This window comes from Camellia sinensis, chromosome 10 (genome assembly GCF_055761805.1).
Source record: "Camellia sinensis isolate YWXY chromosome 10, ASM5576180v1, whole genome shotgun sequence".
Lineage (NCBI taxonomy): Eukaryota > Viridiplantae > Streptophyta > Magnoliopsida > Ericales > Theaceae > Camellia > Camellia sinensis.
Window position 1 is genome coordinate 155,877,966 of NC_138970.1, and position 15,826 is coordinate 155,893,791.

At 28.5% G+C, this 15,826-nt stretch overlaps 1 protein-coding gene and 1 long non-coding RNA gene across 2 annotated transcripts; one reads left to right on the forward strand and one right to left on the reverse strand.

Annotated features, from left to right (window-relative positions):
* Window positions 1-141: 141 nt before the first annotated feature.
* LOC145801386 (uncharacterized) lies at window positions 142-1,803 on the reverse strand. The gene is made up of 2 exons (XR_014342783.1): window positions 1,544-1,803; window positions 142-472 (listed from the first exon to the last, which is right to left on the reverse strand). It is a non-coding gene; the product is annotated as an uncharacterized LOC145801386 (long non-coding RNA).
* A 12,233-nt stretch (window positions 1,804-14,036) lies between these two features.
* Window positions 14,037-15,266, forward strand: LOC114282280 (putative acetyltransferase At3g50280). The gene is made up of 4 exons (XM_082890520.1): window positions 14,037-14,069; window positions 14,155-14,590; window positions 14,711-14,879; window positions 15,143-15,266. Exons 1-4 carry the CDS (start codon window positions 14,037-14,039, stop codon window positions 15,264-15,266), a joined length of 762 nt encoding a protein of 253 aa, XP_082746646.1.
* Window positions 15,267-15,826: the final 560 nt, after the last annotated feature.

The following is a 15,826-nucleotide window of genomic DNA, read 5'->3' on the forward strand; positions in this document are numbered from 1 at the left end:
TAATCCAAAATCAACTATACGCAACACGTGGACTCCAATTTTGTTGATAAATTGTTTCCATATAATAATAAATCAAATCAAACTAAGCCCTAAGTCCCATCAAACGAGGTCGGCTATATGAATCTTTCTTCTCCATGTGACTTTATTAAATGTCATTTCGTTAGTCAAATTAAATAGATTCATATCTCTAAATAATAATAATAATAATAAATAGTTGGATATTGTCATCCACATTCAAGCACACATTGGTGTGATGGACATCAAGCACTTTCAACCAAATGATTTTGGGCTTTAATTCCATCGATCCATCTTCATAACAAAATCGTCAAAACATTCATCCATAGTTCAAAAAGTTTCATCTGGATAGAGATTGCTCACTTCAACTTCATTTGGACCATCAATTGAAAAATTAACTTGACAACCCTTGATGAAAATGTCGTGTGTGAATGATGAAACGATACGATGATATTCTCTGCAATATAATTATGAAAAGATAATAAAAATAAGGCAAAATAAATTCACAATTATATATCACACCAAAGGAAAAATAGAATTTATAAAAAATTGGTTTTCGATGCTTGAAATGTTATTTATTTATTAATTTGCATGAGTTATTTTTATCTTGTACAAAAAAGGATAGGAGGAGTGGCCAACGTGTAGCAATATTACTTTGGCGTGATGATAGAAGTCTCTATTGCTAGGAAGTTGGAAATGAGGAATCACGATTCTCTCATTGATTTCTTTATTTAACTCCTTACTTACTAGGGCATTGGATTCACTTTTGGGCCTTATTGAACCGTTTATATTTTAAGATTTGTTGAGTATATCATACTTGTAAAAAATCAAGTTGATCAGATATCACAAACTGCGTGTTCGGATCATCGAACTACAAACCCATTTTTTAAAAAAAAATTAATAAACAGTTTTCTGAACACAAGCTTTCTGATATCCGATCAACTTGATTTTTTTACAGATATGATATACTCAACAAATCGTAAAATATGAACGGTTCTGACTATTAAAATTGAGCCTAAAAGTAGGCCCAATGACTCAGTAAACAAGAAATTAAGGAGAGAGATCAAAGAGAGGATCCTGATTCGGAAATGAGGGGTTTAGAGAGACTTGACAACAGATTTTGCAGATGTGGGTAATGTTAGGGATTATGAAAAAAACATATAATAAAGATGATTATGAAAGATACTCCACATTTAGATTACACATAATAAAATACTACACTTTAATCAAAGAATGAGAATTTTTCATGATACATTTCATAATATTTTTTTCATGATTCTTGATTTTATTCTATAGTTTTCGTAAAAGTTAATTATAGGTCTGGCTTCTCTCAAATTAAACAAGACATGTAGTGTGGTTTTTGTGAGTGAGTGAGCCCAAATCTCACAATGGACCCCAATGTAGGACTCAACTCATCCTATCACAAAAATTGAATTGGATACCCAGTTCAACGGGAGAGAATCCTATTCCATTGTAATTAGAAACATGCGGTTATATTTTTGTTGTAATTAATAGTAAGAAATGGAACCTGCAGCTGCAGCAAGGAGGTCATCTTCAGTGACAGTGAGCCTGGGGAGCATATATCCAATCTTCTTCTCCCACAAAGAGGAAAGCTCATTTATGTTCAGAAAATTGCAAGATGGTCGGAAATGAACCGACTTGTTTAGGGTACGAATGTCGTCCACAACCTTCATTGTGAATTTTCCAATATCAGACCCATCAACAAAGTAAGCTACATATACATATAATACAAATATCACGAAACTTGAATTAAAACAGACTCAAAACATTGCTAGTAAAATAAGTGGGCATATATATGGGTAACAATATTGTTGATATTTCCTTAAAACGTGGTAGGTTCAATTTTGGTCTCACTAATTTGGCGTTGTAATTTTATCAAAAATACTTTGTAACTCGAATTTGTGTGTTCCAAATTATTCGAATGTATTAAAACGTCGTCGCTTTATTCCAAAACGATATTATTTTGAGACATTCAGATAATGAAATAGACTACCAACCATGATTGTAATTTTATTATGGGGTTTTGATACAGAGCCCGAATATAGGGGCTCTAATTTGGCTCGAAATTAGGGGGAAGAAGAATGAGGAGGAGGAGAAGAAGGAGGAGGAAAACTGGACCGGAGGGGCCAACAAAATCGGGCGGAGGTGGAGGCGGAGGCGGCGGGCAGAGGCAGAAGTGGAGGCGGGGCTGTGATGCCGACGAGCGACGAGCGACGAGCTGCGAGATCGGCCGACGAGTTGGGACGCCGACGAGCTGGGACGCCGACGAGCTGCGACGACGTCTCTGTGTTCTCTCTCTCGCCTCTGTTCAACTCAACGAAGAAGAAGAAAGAAAAGGAAGTAAAGGAAAGGAAGAAAGAAAAAAAAAAATCAAAACCCAAAACGACGTCGTTTGACGTCGTTTTGGGTTTTGAGCCAATTCGAGCCCCTAATTTCGGGTCCTCAAACATTATTCTTTTATTATGTGGGTACTTTTTGTAAAAAAATTATGACCATCTGTATCAAGGACAGAGTGCACAAAGGGGAAAAAAAGGGGTAATTCTATTTCCACACATCATTTACTCTCTATGCACACACTTAATGAATTAGCTTTTTCTTTAATTTTTCCACTAAATAAAATGACCAATATGGATATCAATACACACATCAATCCTTAAAACTAAATTTTTTTACTACACATCTTTTACATGAAAATTCTCAATGCACACTTTCTTTTCAAAAAATACACACATCAGACTTTCTTTTTTATTTTTTTTTCTTTCTCACTTTCTCCATTGATCATTGTTCACTTTACTATTCCTTCATTGTTTCTCATAGATTTGACCGATATGACTCAAAATTTCACTCCTTATCCAATGCTTATAACATTGTTCCATTACACCACATCGTTATTATTGATTTGTATGATGGAGGATTTACAAAATAATGAATGTTTAGATGTAGGAAAAAAATTATGGCTATTAAAAAATTAGACAACGAATAGGTGAGTTTTTTGGTTCGGAAGTATTTTTTTTTTCATTGTTGCAATTGTCATTCTAAAAACCAGTTTTGAAAATGTTGCACCTATACGGAAATTAACTTTTGAAAATATTTCATATATTCGAAAACCAACTTAAAAAATAGTTATATGTCAAAAATTTATATTTGGTTCGAAAGTACAAAATCAAAAACTATAGTTTGATTCAGTTATTGATTGTCAAATTTGTTTAATGTATTTGGATAATCAGTACCAAATTATTTCCATCTCGTTGCCAGTCAATATGGAATGAATAATGAAAATAGTATAACAATAACTTACACTCAGTTTGGTATTTGAGTTTTGAAAAATAATTTTTGAAAATTTCAATCCGTATTCTTTTGTGTTAGTGAACATTTTTAATATTCTAATTATTATTTTTTGTATTCACTCAATTTAGATACACTTAAAAAGCATATAAAAATATAAAAATTCAGTACATATTTTTTTTTGTATTTATTATTTTTTTAAAGATTTTTGGCAAATAATTTACTTTTTACATGTATCTAAATTAAGTGATTCTAAAAGTAAAAGGTTGATTAAATATGCAAAACGTTTACTAAAAAAAAAAAAAAAAAAGATTTTAAAATTAACAAAAATATTTTTGAAAACTTAAAACTAAACAGAATATTAGTTTTTAAAGAATAATAGTAAAATAATATAAAAAATTATTGATTTAAATTTTTTTCTTTGCATACCTTAGTAAATATGGTCAAAAAATTGCTGGAGTGTACCAAAAAAATGTCATGTGTTGGGCACGATTTAGGTTTTGACTTAGGCTTACGGGTGTGGTGGGAGTTTATGTTTTATGTGGTGTGTGTACATAATGTGTTGGAATTTTTATACACATTATATGTTATGGACATATTTGGAACATTTTGTGTGTAGAATGAGTAAAACAAAAGATAAACAAATTCATTAAGTGTATGTACTAAGAAAGATGTTCACAGAGTATAAATAACGTGTGGAAATAGAATTACTCGAAAAAAAGAGGAAAAAAGAAAAGAGAAAAGGACGTGTTTTCTTTCTACCCAAAAGAGTGCTATAAATTACATCTTTCTTCTTGCATATTCTTGTGCTAGGATAAAAATTTAAAGATAAAATCACTTTATAGGAATAAAATATTTTTATTGTAAAAGTGTTATTATTGTATTTTTAGTAATGAAATTAGGCATTTAGTGATGAATAACTATTCTTTTGGATACAATTTTTTTGACTCAAAACAACAAACCTTTTTGGACAAAATTATTTTATATTTATTGGTGACATTTTTAAATTGTCGCTAAAAGTTATTTTTTGGACAAATTACAAAATAGTCCAGAGTTTGAGCTGTGTAACAAAATAAATCATGAATTTTCAATTTTGTTAATTTAAACCTTATACTTTGGGTTTGTTTTCAATTTAAACCATTTACCTATTTTTGTTAAGTAAAATCAATAGAATGATAGATATTTTAGTCATTAAATTCATAAAAGGTTACTTTAGACATTTTATTTATACTTACATTGAGTTTAATGAGAAAAATAAGCAAGTGGTTTAGATTGAAAACAAACAAAAATATTAATGTTTAAATTGATAAAACTAAAAACTCAGGGTTTATTTTATTATGAGCTCGAACTCTAGAATATTTTTTTTTTGTTGTAATTATCTCTTTTTTTAAAAAAAACTTTTTGAGATAATCTTTTAGTGACCATTCTTGCGACTACAATAATTGGTCCTCAAATATTTTTTACAACAAAAATTTTACTTTTGGACACAAAAATAGTTTTCCCTAAATTTCTTATTTGTTGTAATGACTTTATCTTGATTGTATTTAGATTTTAAATTTGTAGAGAGAGAAAAAACGATGAAAAAGTGAACACAAAATTAAAAAAAAAAAAAGCCAGAGAAAAAAGGTTAAAGGAATAATAAATCAAAGGAAAGTAATTTTGAGAGTCCTAATCAATTTTACCATATTATATTATTTATGAAACTTTATATGATACAGTCGTGAAAAGGACCCTATGTCTTATTTATTGGATTAGGTACGATATGAAAATTGTAGCAAAAATAAATAAATATTTATTGTGAATAACAAATGAGGAATATTAAACGATAACATATCACTTTAGCGTAGGAAATTTGGTCGGTAATGCTTATGAACATATATTATTATGATGGTTTTTTTTGGGAAGAGTAAAAAAAAAAAATTGAAAATCAGTTTTTTTTTAAAATATTATTTCTTATATTTTTTATATGTTTTTAAAAAAAAATTAAAAAATTAACTTTTTACCATTCCTAAAATAGACCGATGTTGTGGCTCTCAGCTTTGGATTCTTTGAGTTTGAATACTCAAAATATGTCAAATTTGCAGTTTGACACGTCAATTAATGTGGATTCAATGTATGTTATTAGTGACATTCGCTTCAAAAGTCTAGACCACCACATAAATGGGAAAATTATGTTTAGTTAAAATATAATAAATTTTAAAATTTTGACATAATTATATTAAGTTAAATTATCTTATTTAGGTCCCGTTTGTTTTGAGAGATAGAGGTTTTGAGAGATAGAGGTGAGACCCACTATACGTTGTATTTGTTATGAGAGATGGAGAGGGGATTCATAATTTGATAGGATTAAGATAAGCCTTGGTGTTGGGATTGAGATGGAGAAAGAAAATGTGGTATTAGAAGATTAGTCATCTAGCTTAGTTGTTGTTGTTGTTGTTTTTATTATTTATTTATTTATTTATTTTTACATATTGGGCATTTTTTTAATAACATTAATGTTTAATATTTTTGTATTTTTTGTTAAGTAAAAATCATAATTTTATTTGTTTTAATATTTTATATTTTTTTATAAGGTAATAATCTAACAATCCCTACACTAATAACTATCATCAAAACAAACACAATTTTATTTAATCCCCTCATTATCAATCCCCTAAATTTTATCTCTGAAAACAAACGGGTCTTAGTTCAGTGGGTTTAGAAAGTGAATTAGTATATCTTTTTGTGATTTTTTGACTTTTTTTTGTCCTTTTGTAATTTTTTAGCCCAACTCAAAAACTAAACAATCCATTAGTTCAATTTTATCAATAATTCATTAGTTATATAGATGAAAAAATGATAGCATCATTTTTTTTACATTACATTTAAATATATATTTTATCTTATCTATCATTGTGATTTCATAATATTTATATTAATTTCAATCACTTTAGCCTTAGGAAAAGAAAAGTCTATGTAATTATAGGAAAAGAAAGCGGTGTGTGTACTATATACTTCTTATAATTAAAGAAAAAATTGACATAATTTTATATTTTTTGAGTCATAAATATATATAACAAAAAAGAAGAAGAAGTCATAACTAAATATCACATGAGGTATAATTAAAAATTTCATGAGTCATAACTAAAATAGTATTATAATTAAAAAAGAAAATAGCATAACTAAAGGTGCATAAGGTAGAATTCTTTTCAAGAGATGTGTGTAGTAGAATTTCCCCTAATTACATCAACACTGTTGGGCTAGAGGGGAGGTTAGTGTAATTTATCCAATATATAATAACAATAATGTTCCATTAATTTCATATTTTTGATAAAATTTTTATTTTCTTGATAAAAAATATATATAATAACAACAATGCTACAATTCCATACAAAAATTTACCCAAAAACTTTATTATATCCATGAATTTCACAATTGATTCCAAGATAAAGACATAGGATTGGATTGTTAATCCTATCAAATTTATATTCTTACGTTTGGATCACATAAATGACATCGGCTTAATAATACGTAGGACTCTTAATCTTACAAAATTATAACATATTTAATAGCAAATGAGAGTAGATATTAATAATCTTATACATAATTATCCTATGAAATTATTTATTCCATCACTAATAGTATAAGGAATCAAACAGGGCCTAACTGAATGTCACCGACGCATATTCTTGGCAAAACTACGAACAAAATTATGAGCATACTTTCAGGGCCCTTTAACTATTCTGACATAATAAAGTGAATCAATATTTTCTATCCTAGAAAAGTGAAAAACCTTTCGGCTAAAGAAAATTGTCCATAATGAGCCTAATGTGAAGGGGTGGTTGTTTATGTGATGAAATATTAGAGTATGAGTTTGAATAATACATGAATTTTTATTAGTCTAGTGTGAGGGAGTGGTTATTAATGTGATTGAAATATTAGAGTTTGGCTTGTCATTGCATCATTAGTTTACCACATTTTAAAATATGACTACAAGATTATTGGGCCAAATCCAAGTCACTATTTGCTATTTGCTATGTATTATCTTGTGATACTTGCACTTTATTATGTTTATTCTCCCAAAATTTGGAAACTTTTTACATACATACAAAGGGTGCGTTTGTTTGGACGGATTGGATAAGGGGGGATTGTAATCCATCAGACTATTAGTCATGGAATACATTGTCCTGTGACTATTTGATTGGATTAAATTTGTATCCTATTTTTGTTTAGTCATGGGATTAGACGTCTGGATTGAACTATTTTTAGTTATCCAATGTTTGCTTGAGATATTATGGAGAATGATAAATGCTCAAATGACTATTTTATCATTTTCAATTATTTACTAAGTAATAGAAATATTAAACATAGTTTTAATATTTTAATTATTTTTAGCTAGATTAAATAAAAATTTGTTTTATTTTATTTTTTGCACAATATTTTAATTATTTTAATTTATTATTTTTCAATTAAATTAAATTTATAATTTATAATTTATATTTTGTATTTTTTATTTAATATATAATTTTAAATTAACGACAATAAAAAATAATTTTATTTAATATATAAATTAAATTTTCAACACCAATAAACAAATTTAATTTATAAGGCCATAATTTATAATTTATTATTTTTAAATAAATTTAATTTATAATTTATATTTTTTATTTAATATATAATTTTAAATTAAAAACACTAAAAAAATAATTTAATTTAATATGTAAATTTAATTTTTTAACAACACTAAAAAAATTTAATTTATAAGGCCATAATTTATAATTTATTATTTACAATTAAAAATTTTGATTTAATATATAATTTAAATTAACAATACTAAAAAAATAATTTATAAATGTTCAAAAAATTATTTTATCCTTTTCTAATTATTTGCTAAGTAATAACATCGACAGTAAAACGGACAGTAAAATGGACATTTCACAAAATAATCGCATGGGATACCAATCCCATGGTTTCTATCCCACCCCCTCCCATGGGATAGGATAGTCTCATATTTGTGGGACTAATAGTCCGGGGAAACTATTAGTCCGAAGCAAAAAAAATAAAATAAAACAAACAATGGACTATTGGTCTGGTGGGACTAATAGTCCAATCCCACCCCCTAATCCTTCAAAACAAACACACCTTAAAGTCTTAAATCATGTAATGTGAGATCAACATATTTTAAATGAAAAAAAAAAAGACAAAAAGAAAAAAGAGAAGTCAACAATAAAAAAAAAAATCTTTTTTGATTTTTTTGAGAAAAAAAAAAAATTATAGTTTGAATGTGATATTTTATCTTATTGACTTCGTAACCTATTTTATTTTTCTGTGACTATTTTAATACCAATCTCACATACCAAAGTTATATTTAGTCAATTAAAAAAAAATTAAAATAGTTAATAAGATAAAATATGATAAGTGAACTATAATCATTTAATTTTTTTCATAATTATTAAATTAATTATAAGAAGTCAACTATCAAACATATATTTTTTTTAATCAAATCAAAATAATCAAAAATTCCAGAAAAATAATCTATTTCTAAAAGGATCTTTATCTCGGTGCAAGCATCTCTGGGAAGCTGTGATGGCTAAAATGAAAAAAATTGTTAATTAATCTAAGAAAATGTCATAGTCATGTTCTTAATCAATCAAAATTTTTTATATTTCTATATATTTTCAATTACCTAGTATAAAATTACAAAAATATTAGAAATTTCAAAAAAATTTATCAAATGTGTTACGTGAGTGTATGAATCACATTATGTAAATCTATATAAGACATTTCATAAAAATTTAATAGAATTTTTAAACTCTCTAATATTACTCATAAAATTATAAATCTTGTGGTGTTTTGAAAAATTAGTAAAAAGTTAAATTTTTAACTTTTTTAATCTATTTTATTTTTTTGTAAATAAAAAAAAAAAGAGAAATGATGTGATCCAAAATATATAAAAATTTAAAAATTGACTTGTTTTGGTCTTTCTAAAAGACCCCTTATTATCTTTTTCACCCATCAAAACACAAGACACCACATGTCCGAGAACGATCAATAACTTCTTGCTAAAATGACCAACCACTGATTATTTTGAAATTAAAAAAAAAAAATTATTTTGAAATCCAAGTGAACGTTTTAAAAAGTTGATAAAAGATTGATTTTTTAATTTTTTTTTTGGATTTTTTAATTTTTTTTTGTAATTTTTTGGTGACTTTTTTATGTAAAAAAAATTAAAAAGTTAAAAAGTTAGGTTGAGTTTGGTAGAGTTTTGTAAATATGATTTGAGAGTATCAGTTGTATTTTGAGTTTGTGAGTTATGAAATTATAATTTTAGTGTAGAAATTTGTTTGGTTATGGTTATTGAACAGAGTGTTGAATTGAGTGTGTAATTGAGTTTTGAAAGTTTGATTTGACATGTGAAGTAAAAAAATTTGTTTAGTTATAAGTTTTGGAAAGAGTTTTCAAAACTTAATTCAAATTGTTATAACTCATAACAAAACACACTACTTTCACACTATTGAAAATTCTGATCAACACTCATAACCAAACTCTTTTTAAAATTCAATTAAAAAAATTTATTATTAACAGAAAATAACATTAATCAATTTTTTAATTGAAAATACTACAAAGGAAATAATTTTTTTTTCAAAATAAATATTCAAAAAAATTAAATCATCTAAAAAATTTAATAAGTAAAAAATTAAAATAAATATTCAAAAAATTTAAATCGTAAAAATTTAAATAATTTAAATATTCAAAAAATTTAAATAATTTAAAATGTTAATATTTTAAATTTAAAAACAACTCTACACTCAAATCGTAACCAAACACAAAAAACAAAACTCAATTAAGAAATTATTTTTAAAACTCATAACTAAACACATCACTCGAAACTTTATACTACTTCACAACTCTATACTCAAATTGTAACCAAATACATAACAAAAAAATTAAAATATTTAAAAATATTTTTATAAAATAGAGTTTGAATTTATTTTTATAAAATATTTTAAATTTTAAAAAATTAAAATCGTAATATTTTGAAATTAAAATATTTAAAAATATTCAAAAAATTAAAAAATTAAAAAAATTGTAACATATTTAAATATTAAAATATTTAAAATCTTAACAACATTAAAATATTTAAATATTTAAAATATTTAAAAAATTAAAATATTGATTTGAATTGAGTTTTGAAAATAGTTTTGAATTAAGTGTTTGGTTATGAGTTTTGAAAAGTAATGAATATGTTTTGAATTGAGTTTTGAAAAATTGATGTAGAATTATAATTTGAAATTTTAAAACAAATAACACACTCAAATCAATGAATGAAACTATAATTTGAGTGGCTTACCAACCAAAGCCTTAATTTTTTATTAAGTTTTCAAAACACCTCTCTCTGTAACTGATGACGCATCATAAGTTTTCAAAACACCTCTCTCTGTAACTGATGACGCATCATTGCTTCTGTACGGTGGGGGTGTTTGTTTAGATTTTTTAAAAGAAAAATGCTTCCTAGCCCCACTGGGGGTCGATCCCCAGTGAGGTGTCGCTCCAGAATTGGTCCGAAAAAAAAATTTTTTGTTTTTTTTTTTTTGAGTTTTCAGCCAGTGGGGCGCGCCACGTCACTGGGGGTGGGACCCCCACTGGGGTATGCAGCGCTGTTGTTTTTAAAATCAACTTATGACTTTTTATTTTGAAAAAGTTATTTTAGGATATTTGATTAAACTTATTTCAAATAATTTTTAATTTTAACAATTTATTTTAATTCAAAAAAATTGATTCTAAAAAGTTGTTCATTATTTGGTTCTGATTATTAACTTTTGCTATGGATACGTTAATTTACGGTTATACTCTTAGATTTCTTTATTTTTTAATTTTTTTAAAATAGAAAAAGACTCAAATGGACAATAAATTATTATTATTATTTTTTATGAGAAATGTAGATAAGTAGTGAATAATATAAAATAAAAGTTAATTAAAAAAGATACTTCACAGCTTATTTAACGAACACTACTCAACAACTTAAATCTATAATTCAACAACTACATCAAACAGATTAATAACTTCTGATTAAAATCATAATTTATAATTTATTAAATTATAATTTATAATCTGTTTTAAAAGTTACATCAAACGAGGCCACTATCTTGTAAGATTTGCATACATGGTCTCAGCTCTTTTTCCTATCAGAAGCATCAGATCAGATACTAGAATCCCCAAGGGCAAATAGGTAATTTAACATTTCTATGGGTTGGTTTGGAAAGTGGGTTGGCTTTTTGATTTTTTGACTTTTTTGGCTATTTTAACCTGGGCTAAAAAGCTTAGTTTGGAAAGAATTTTTTGGCTTTTTGGCTTTTTTAACTTTTTTTGTGAGAAAAAAGTGTAATGATTATAGGTTGGATGTAATGTTTTGTTTATTGTGGCTAAAATAGCCTATTTTATTTTTTATGGTTAAAATAGTCAAAAAAGTCCACAACCTATCTTCCCTTACAGTATATAATTTCACATTTTTTTTTTTGTAAAATATTTAAAAAATCAAAATAATCAGTAAAATAGCTTAGGGTTGTTTGAATTAGAACAATCTAAATAAATATATATATATATTTTAAATTTTTATTAAAAAAATATAAAAAATATAAGAAAATAATGTGACTTAAATAAATACATTTATTTAAATAAATACATTTATTTAAAAGATGCCAAACAAACTCTTAGGTCTTGTCTGTTAATTATATATTTTAGTCAAAAAAATTAAAAAATTATTATAAATTATCACATCACTTCTTTACTTTTCTATACATCTTTTCTTAAAAATCTAGGACTTGTTTGGTTTGTATTTGAAGATACTATTTTTGAAAAAAAAATTTCAAAACCACTTTCTCACTCTTATATATCAATCAATCATTTTTTCTCTTGCCTCTCTCATTCTCAATCATTTTTTTTCTCACGCACATCTACTCAATTATAACAAAATAGGGATATTTATCAATAAATCTCATCTTACAAACAAGTACTCCAATTGGTCCAAATTTTTTCTATTGATCTATCAAGCCCTATTAGTGACGAGTTGCTTTCTGTGTGGTCCTATTTTTTTTTATTATGGTAGTGTTTTAGTGGACAACTATACCCTTTTATTAATGTGACAGGTATAGTGTGATACGCCAATGTGGTAGATATTAATGTGACATTCCAATGATGTGTCACTCCAAAAAAATTTAAAACTCCTTAATGTACTTTTTCCAAATGTGACAACGTGGCAGGTAGGGGTGAGCATGGTCCGGATTAGGAGAAAATCAGGACCAATCCGTTATCTACGGTTTCTGAAAAATTAGAACTAATTCAATCTGTTTAAATCGTAGAACCAATTCGAACCAATCAGTTTAAACACGGATTGGATAGGTTTAGGACCACAGATTCACATAATTATATAACAAAAAAAATATAGAACATTTAAAGCAAAAAAATCCTTTGTGTGGGTCTATTTGTGTGTTACTATTAAGTAATAACTGAACCACCATTCTGATGTTAGGAATTGATAAGATCATGCATAATTCTTGGGTGATATATTTGTTTTCTACCAAATTAGCTAATATTGCTGATAAATCAATTTGCTTCCGAATAAGCTAGATGGCTCATCAATGGATAATTTTAGTTTGATGAATGCTTTTGTCAATATAAAATACATATATACATAACATATGGTTAACTTATTGCAATATATTTATATTTATTTTTCTCAAGTTACTTTAGGAATGGGCCCAGCTTTCAATCTTTATGGATGCACCTTAATTGGTAACATGTAGACTAAGTCTTCTACCTTTTGTCTTACTTCCGTAACACAATGAATAACACTATACCAGAAATCAAAGAAAAAACATACATTGTACATGGTATAAATATAGATTATTTCTAGACAGTCCGAATCGATTCCAATCTAGAACTGTGGGGTTCAATCCGGAATTGATCCGTGGCCTACGAATTTTAAAATTTCAAATCCGGAACCGAACCACGGATTCAAAAAACCAATCCAAACCTATCGGATAAGACTGGACTGGATCGGATTCCAGATTTTACGGATTCTTTGCTTAGCCCTAGTGGCAGGTATGATGTAACACTTCAAAAAAATAAAAACTCCTTAATGTATTTTTCTTAAATGTGACAACGTGGTTGGCATGATATGACACTCTAAAAAAAAAATTAAAAAGTCCTTAGTGTACTTTTCTCAAACATGACATGTGACACTCCAATGTGGCGGGTATAATGTAATACCAAAAAACTCTTTAGTATACTTTTTTCAAATGTGACACTCCAATGTGACGGGAGAATGAGTCATTACATATCCAAAAGGATTAAATGGATCACAAGAAAAAATGTAAGAACTATATAGATTACAAATCCAAAATATGGGACTTATTGGTCAATCTCCCAACAAAATATAAAATTATTAAAAACTCTCCAACTCTAAAATTATTTTCAAAATATATAACTAAACAAATCAAAAAAATTCTAACACATGTCTATCACGTGTATGTTGTATTGCGCTGGTGGATGATATGTGGAAATATGTTTGCATTGCGTTGGTGGATGACAGCTGGAAATTATCCAACACATGTCTATCACGTGTCTGTTATATTGCTAACTTTTTCTATTTAACACTCACAAAAGGCTTCAAAACGTTGAGCATTGATCAAACATACAAGTAACAAAAAATAGAAAAAAATTGTAGTGACAGAAACATGGCGAAAATTCGATTCATGTCCATTGATCTAGTCCAAGCGACTAGTCATCGCCATGGTGAATCAACTCATCATAGGATTGAGTTGACTCCATGGGATCTCCAACTTCTCTTACTAGGCCCTATCCAAAAGGGTTTTCTATTCCTCAAACCCACTGCTAGCAAACACCATAGTTGATCATCCCAAGATCTCATTTTCTCGCACACTTGACTTCTTTCCTCTCCTCGCTGGCCGTCTCGGTACCATAAAAAATGATGACAACTCCTCCTCGTTCTTCGTAGACTGCAACAATGCTGGAGCGCATTTCGTTCATGCCATTGCTGACAATGTCACTGTTAGCGATATCCTCAGTCCCGTGCACGTACCTCGATTTGTCCACTCTTTTTTCCCATTAAATGGTCACCTTAACCATGAAGGCATTTCCAAACCATTGCTTGCGATTCAAGTAACCGAGCTTGTCGACGACTTCTTCATGGGCTGCACCATGAATCATGCGGTTGTTGACAAGTCGTGTTTCTCGCAATTCTTTAATTCTTGGTTCGAAATGGCTGGAGGTTCTAACAAAATATCACGATCTCCGGTTGTTAACCGTTGGTTTCCTAGTAATGTCGACTGACCCATTCGAATCCCTTTTTCCTTCGAGCAAATTAGCAATACCTTCGTTTTACCAAAAGTAGAAGAGATGGTTTTTCATTTCACGAAAGAGGAAATTACAAAACTTAAAGCCAAAGCCAATGCCGAGATGAACACCACCACTATCTCCTCTCTCCAAGCATTATTAGCTCATCTATGGCGATCTGTCATACGTTGCCAAAACGTCAATGACACTACCCAAGAGGTGAAGTACATTTTACTAGTGATTGCGAGGCCAAGGCTTCGACCCCCCGTTGGCAAAAGGGTATTTTGGGAATATAATTAATGGTGAGACTTTACGTGCCGTGGCAGAGAAGGTGGTTTGGAAAGGACTTGGTTGGGTGACTTGGCAAATGAATAAAGCGATTGCTTTGCAGATGAATGATGGGATTAGAAAGTTGTACGAGGATTGGGTAAAGAATCCAAAACTATTGGAAAATGAGTGTGATGACAAACAATGCCTTGACGACTAGTAGTTTGCCTCAATTTAATGTGTTTGGGAATGACTTTGGTTGGGGAAAATCGGTGGCGGTGAGAAGTGGTAGCGCAAACAAGACTGTGTATGAGAGGGTTCAAGAATGTCGTTGGAAAATTTGAAGATCTTCGAAGATCTTTAAAGAAAATTCGAATTCTCTAGAAATGATGAGAGGCTTAGATTCTTCAATAGTCACAACCAAGAACACAAAAGCAAAGAGATGATAGAGATAAGAGATTGGGTGAAGAAAAAGGTAAATGTCACGACCCAAACCTGCCCCTATAGGTTTAGCATCGTAACCGGCCAGTAATCCTTGGATTACCAAAGGCCTCTTGGCATGATGGTATATAATAGGGGCCGCGGAAGCAATTAATCAAGACATACATAGTCCATAGAGCTGTGCTGACATACATGGAGCAGGTAAGTTAAAACTTTTTATAACAGTAAAACAAACTTTACACATCATTTCCAGGTATACATTACCAGACACTTTGCCCAAACAAAACATAGTATAACATAGCCTAACATAATAACCAAAAACAGCCATGAAACTTGACTTCAACGAAACCTCCTCGGGAGGCGCAATGGTTAGCTGACAAAACCGAAGTGTAGGCCATCAACTTTGGGCCTGATCTCATGCTTGCTCACCTACATACATAATATAAAGAGTGAGCTAAAGCCC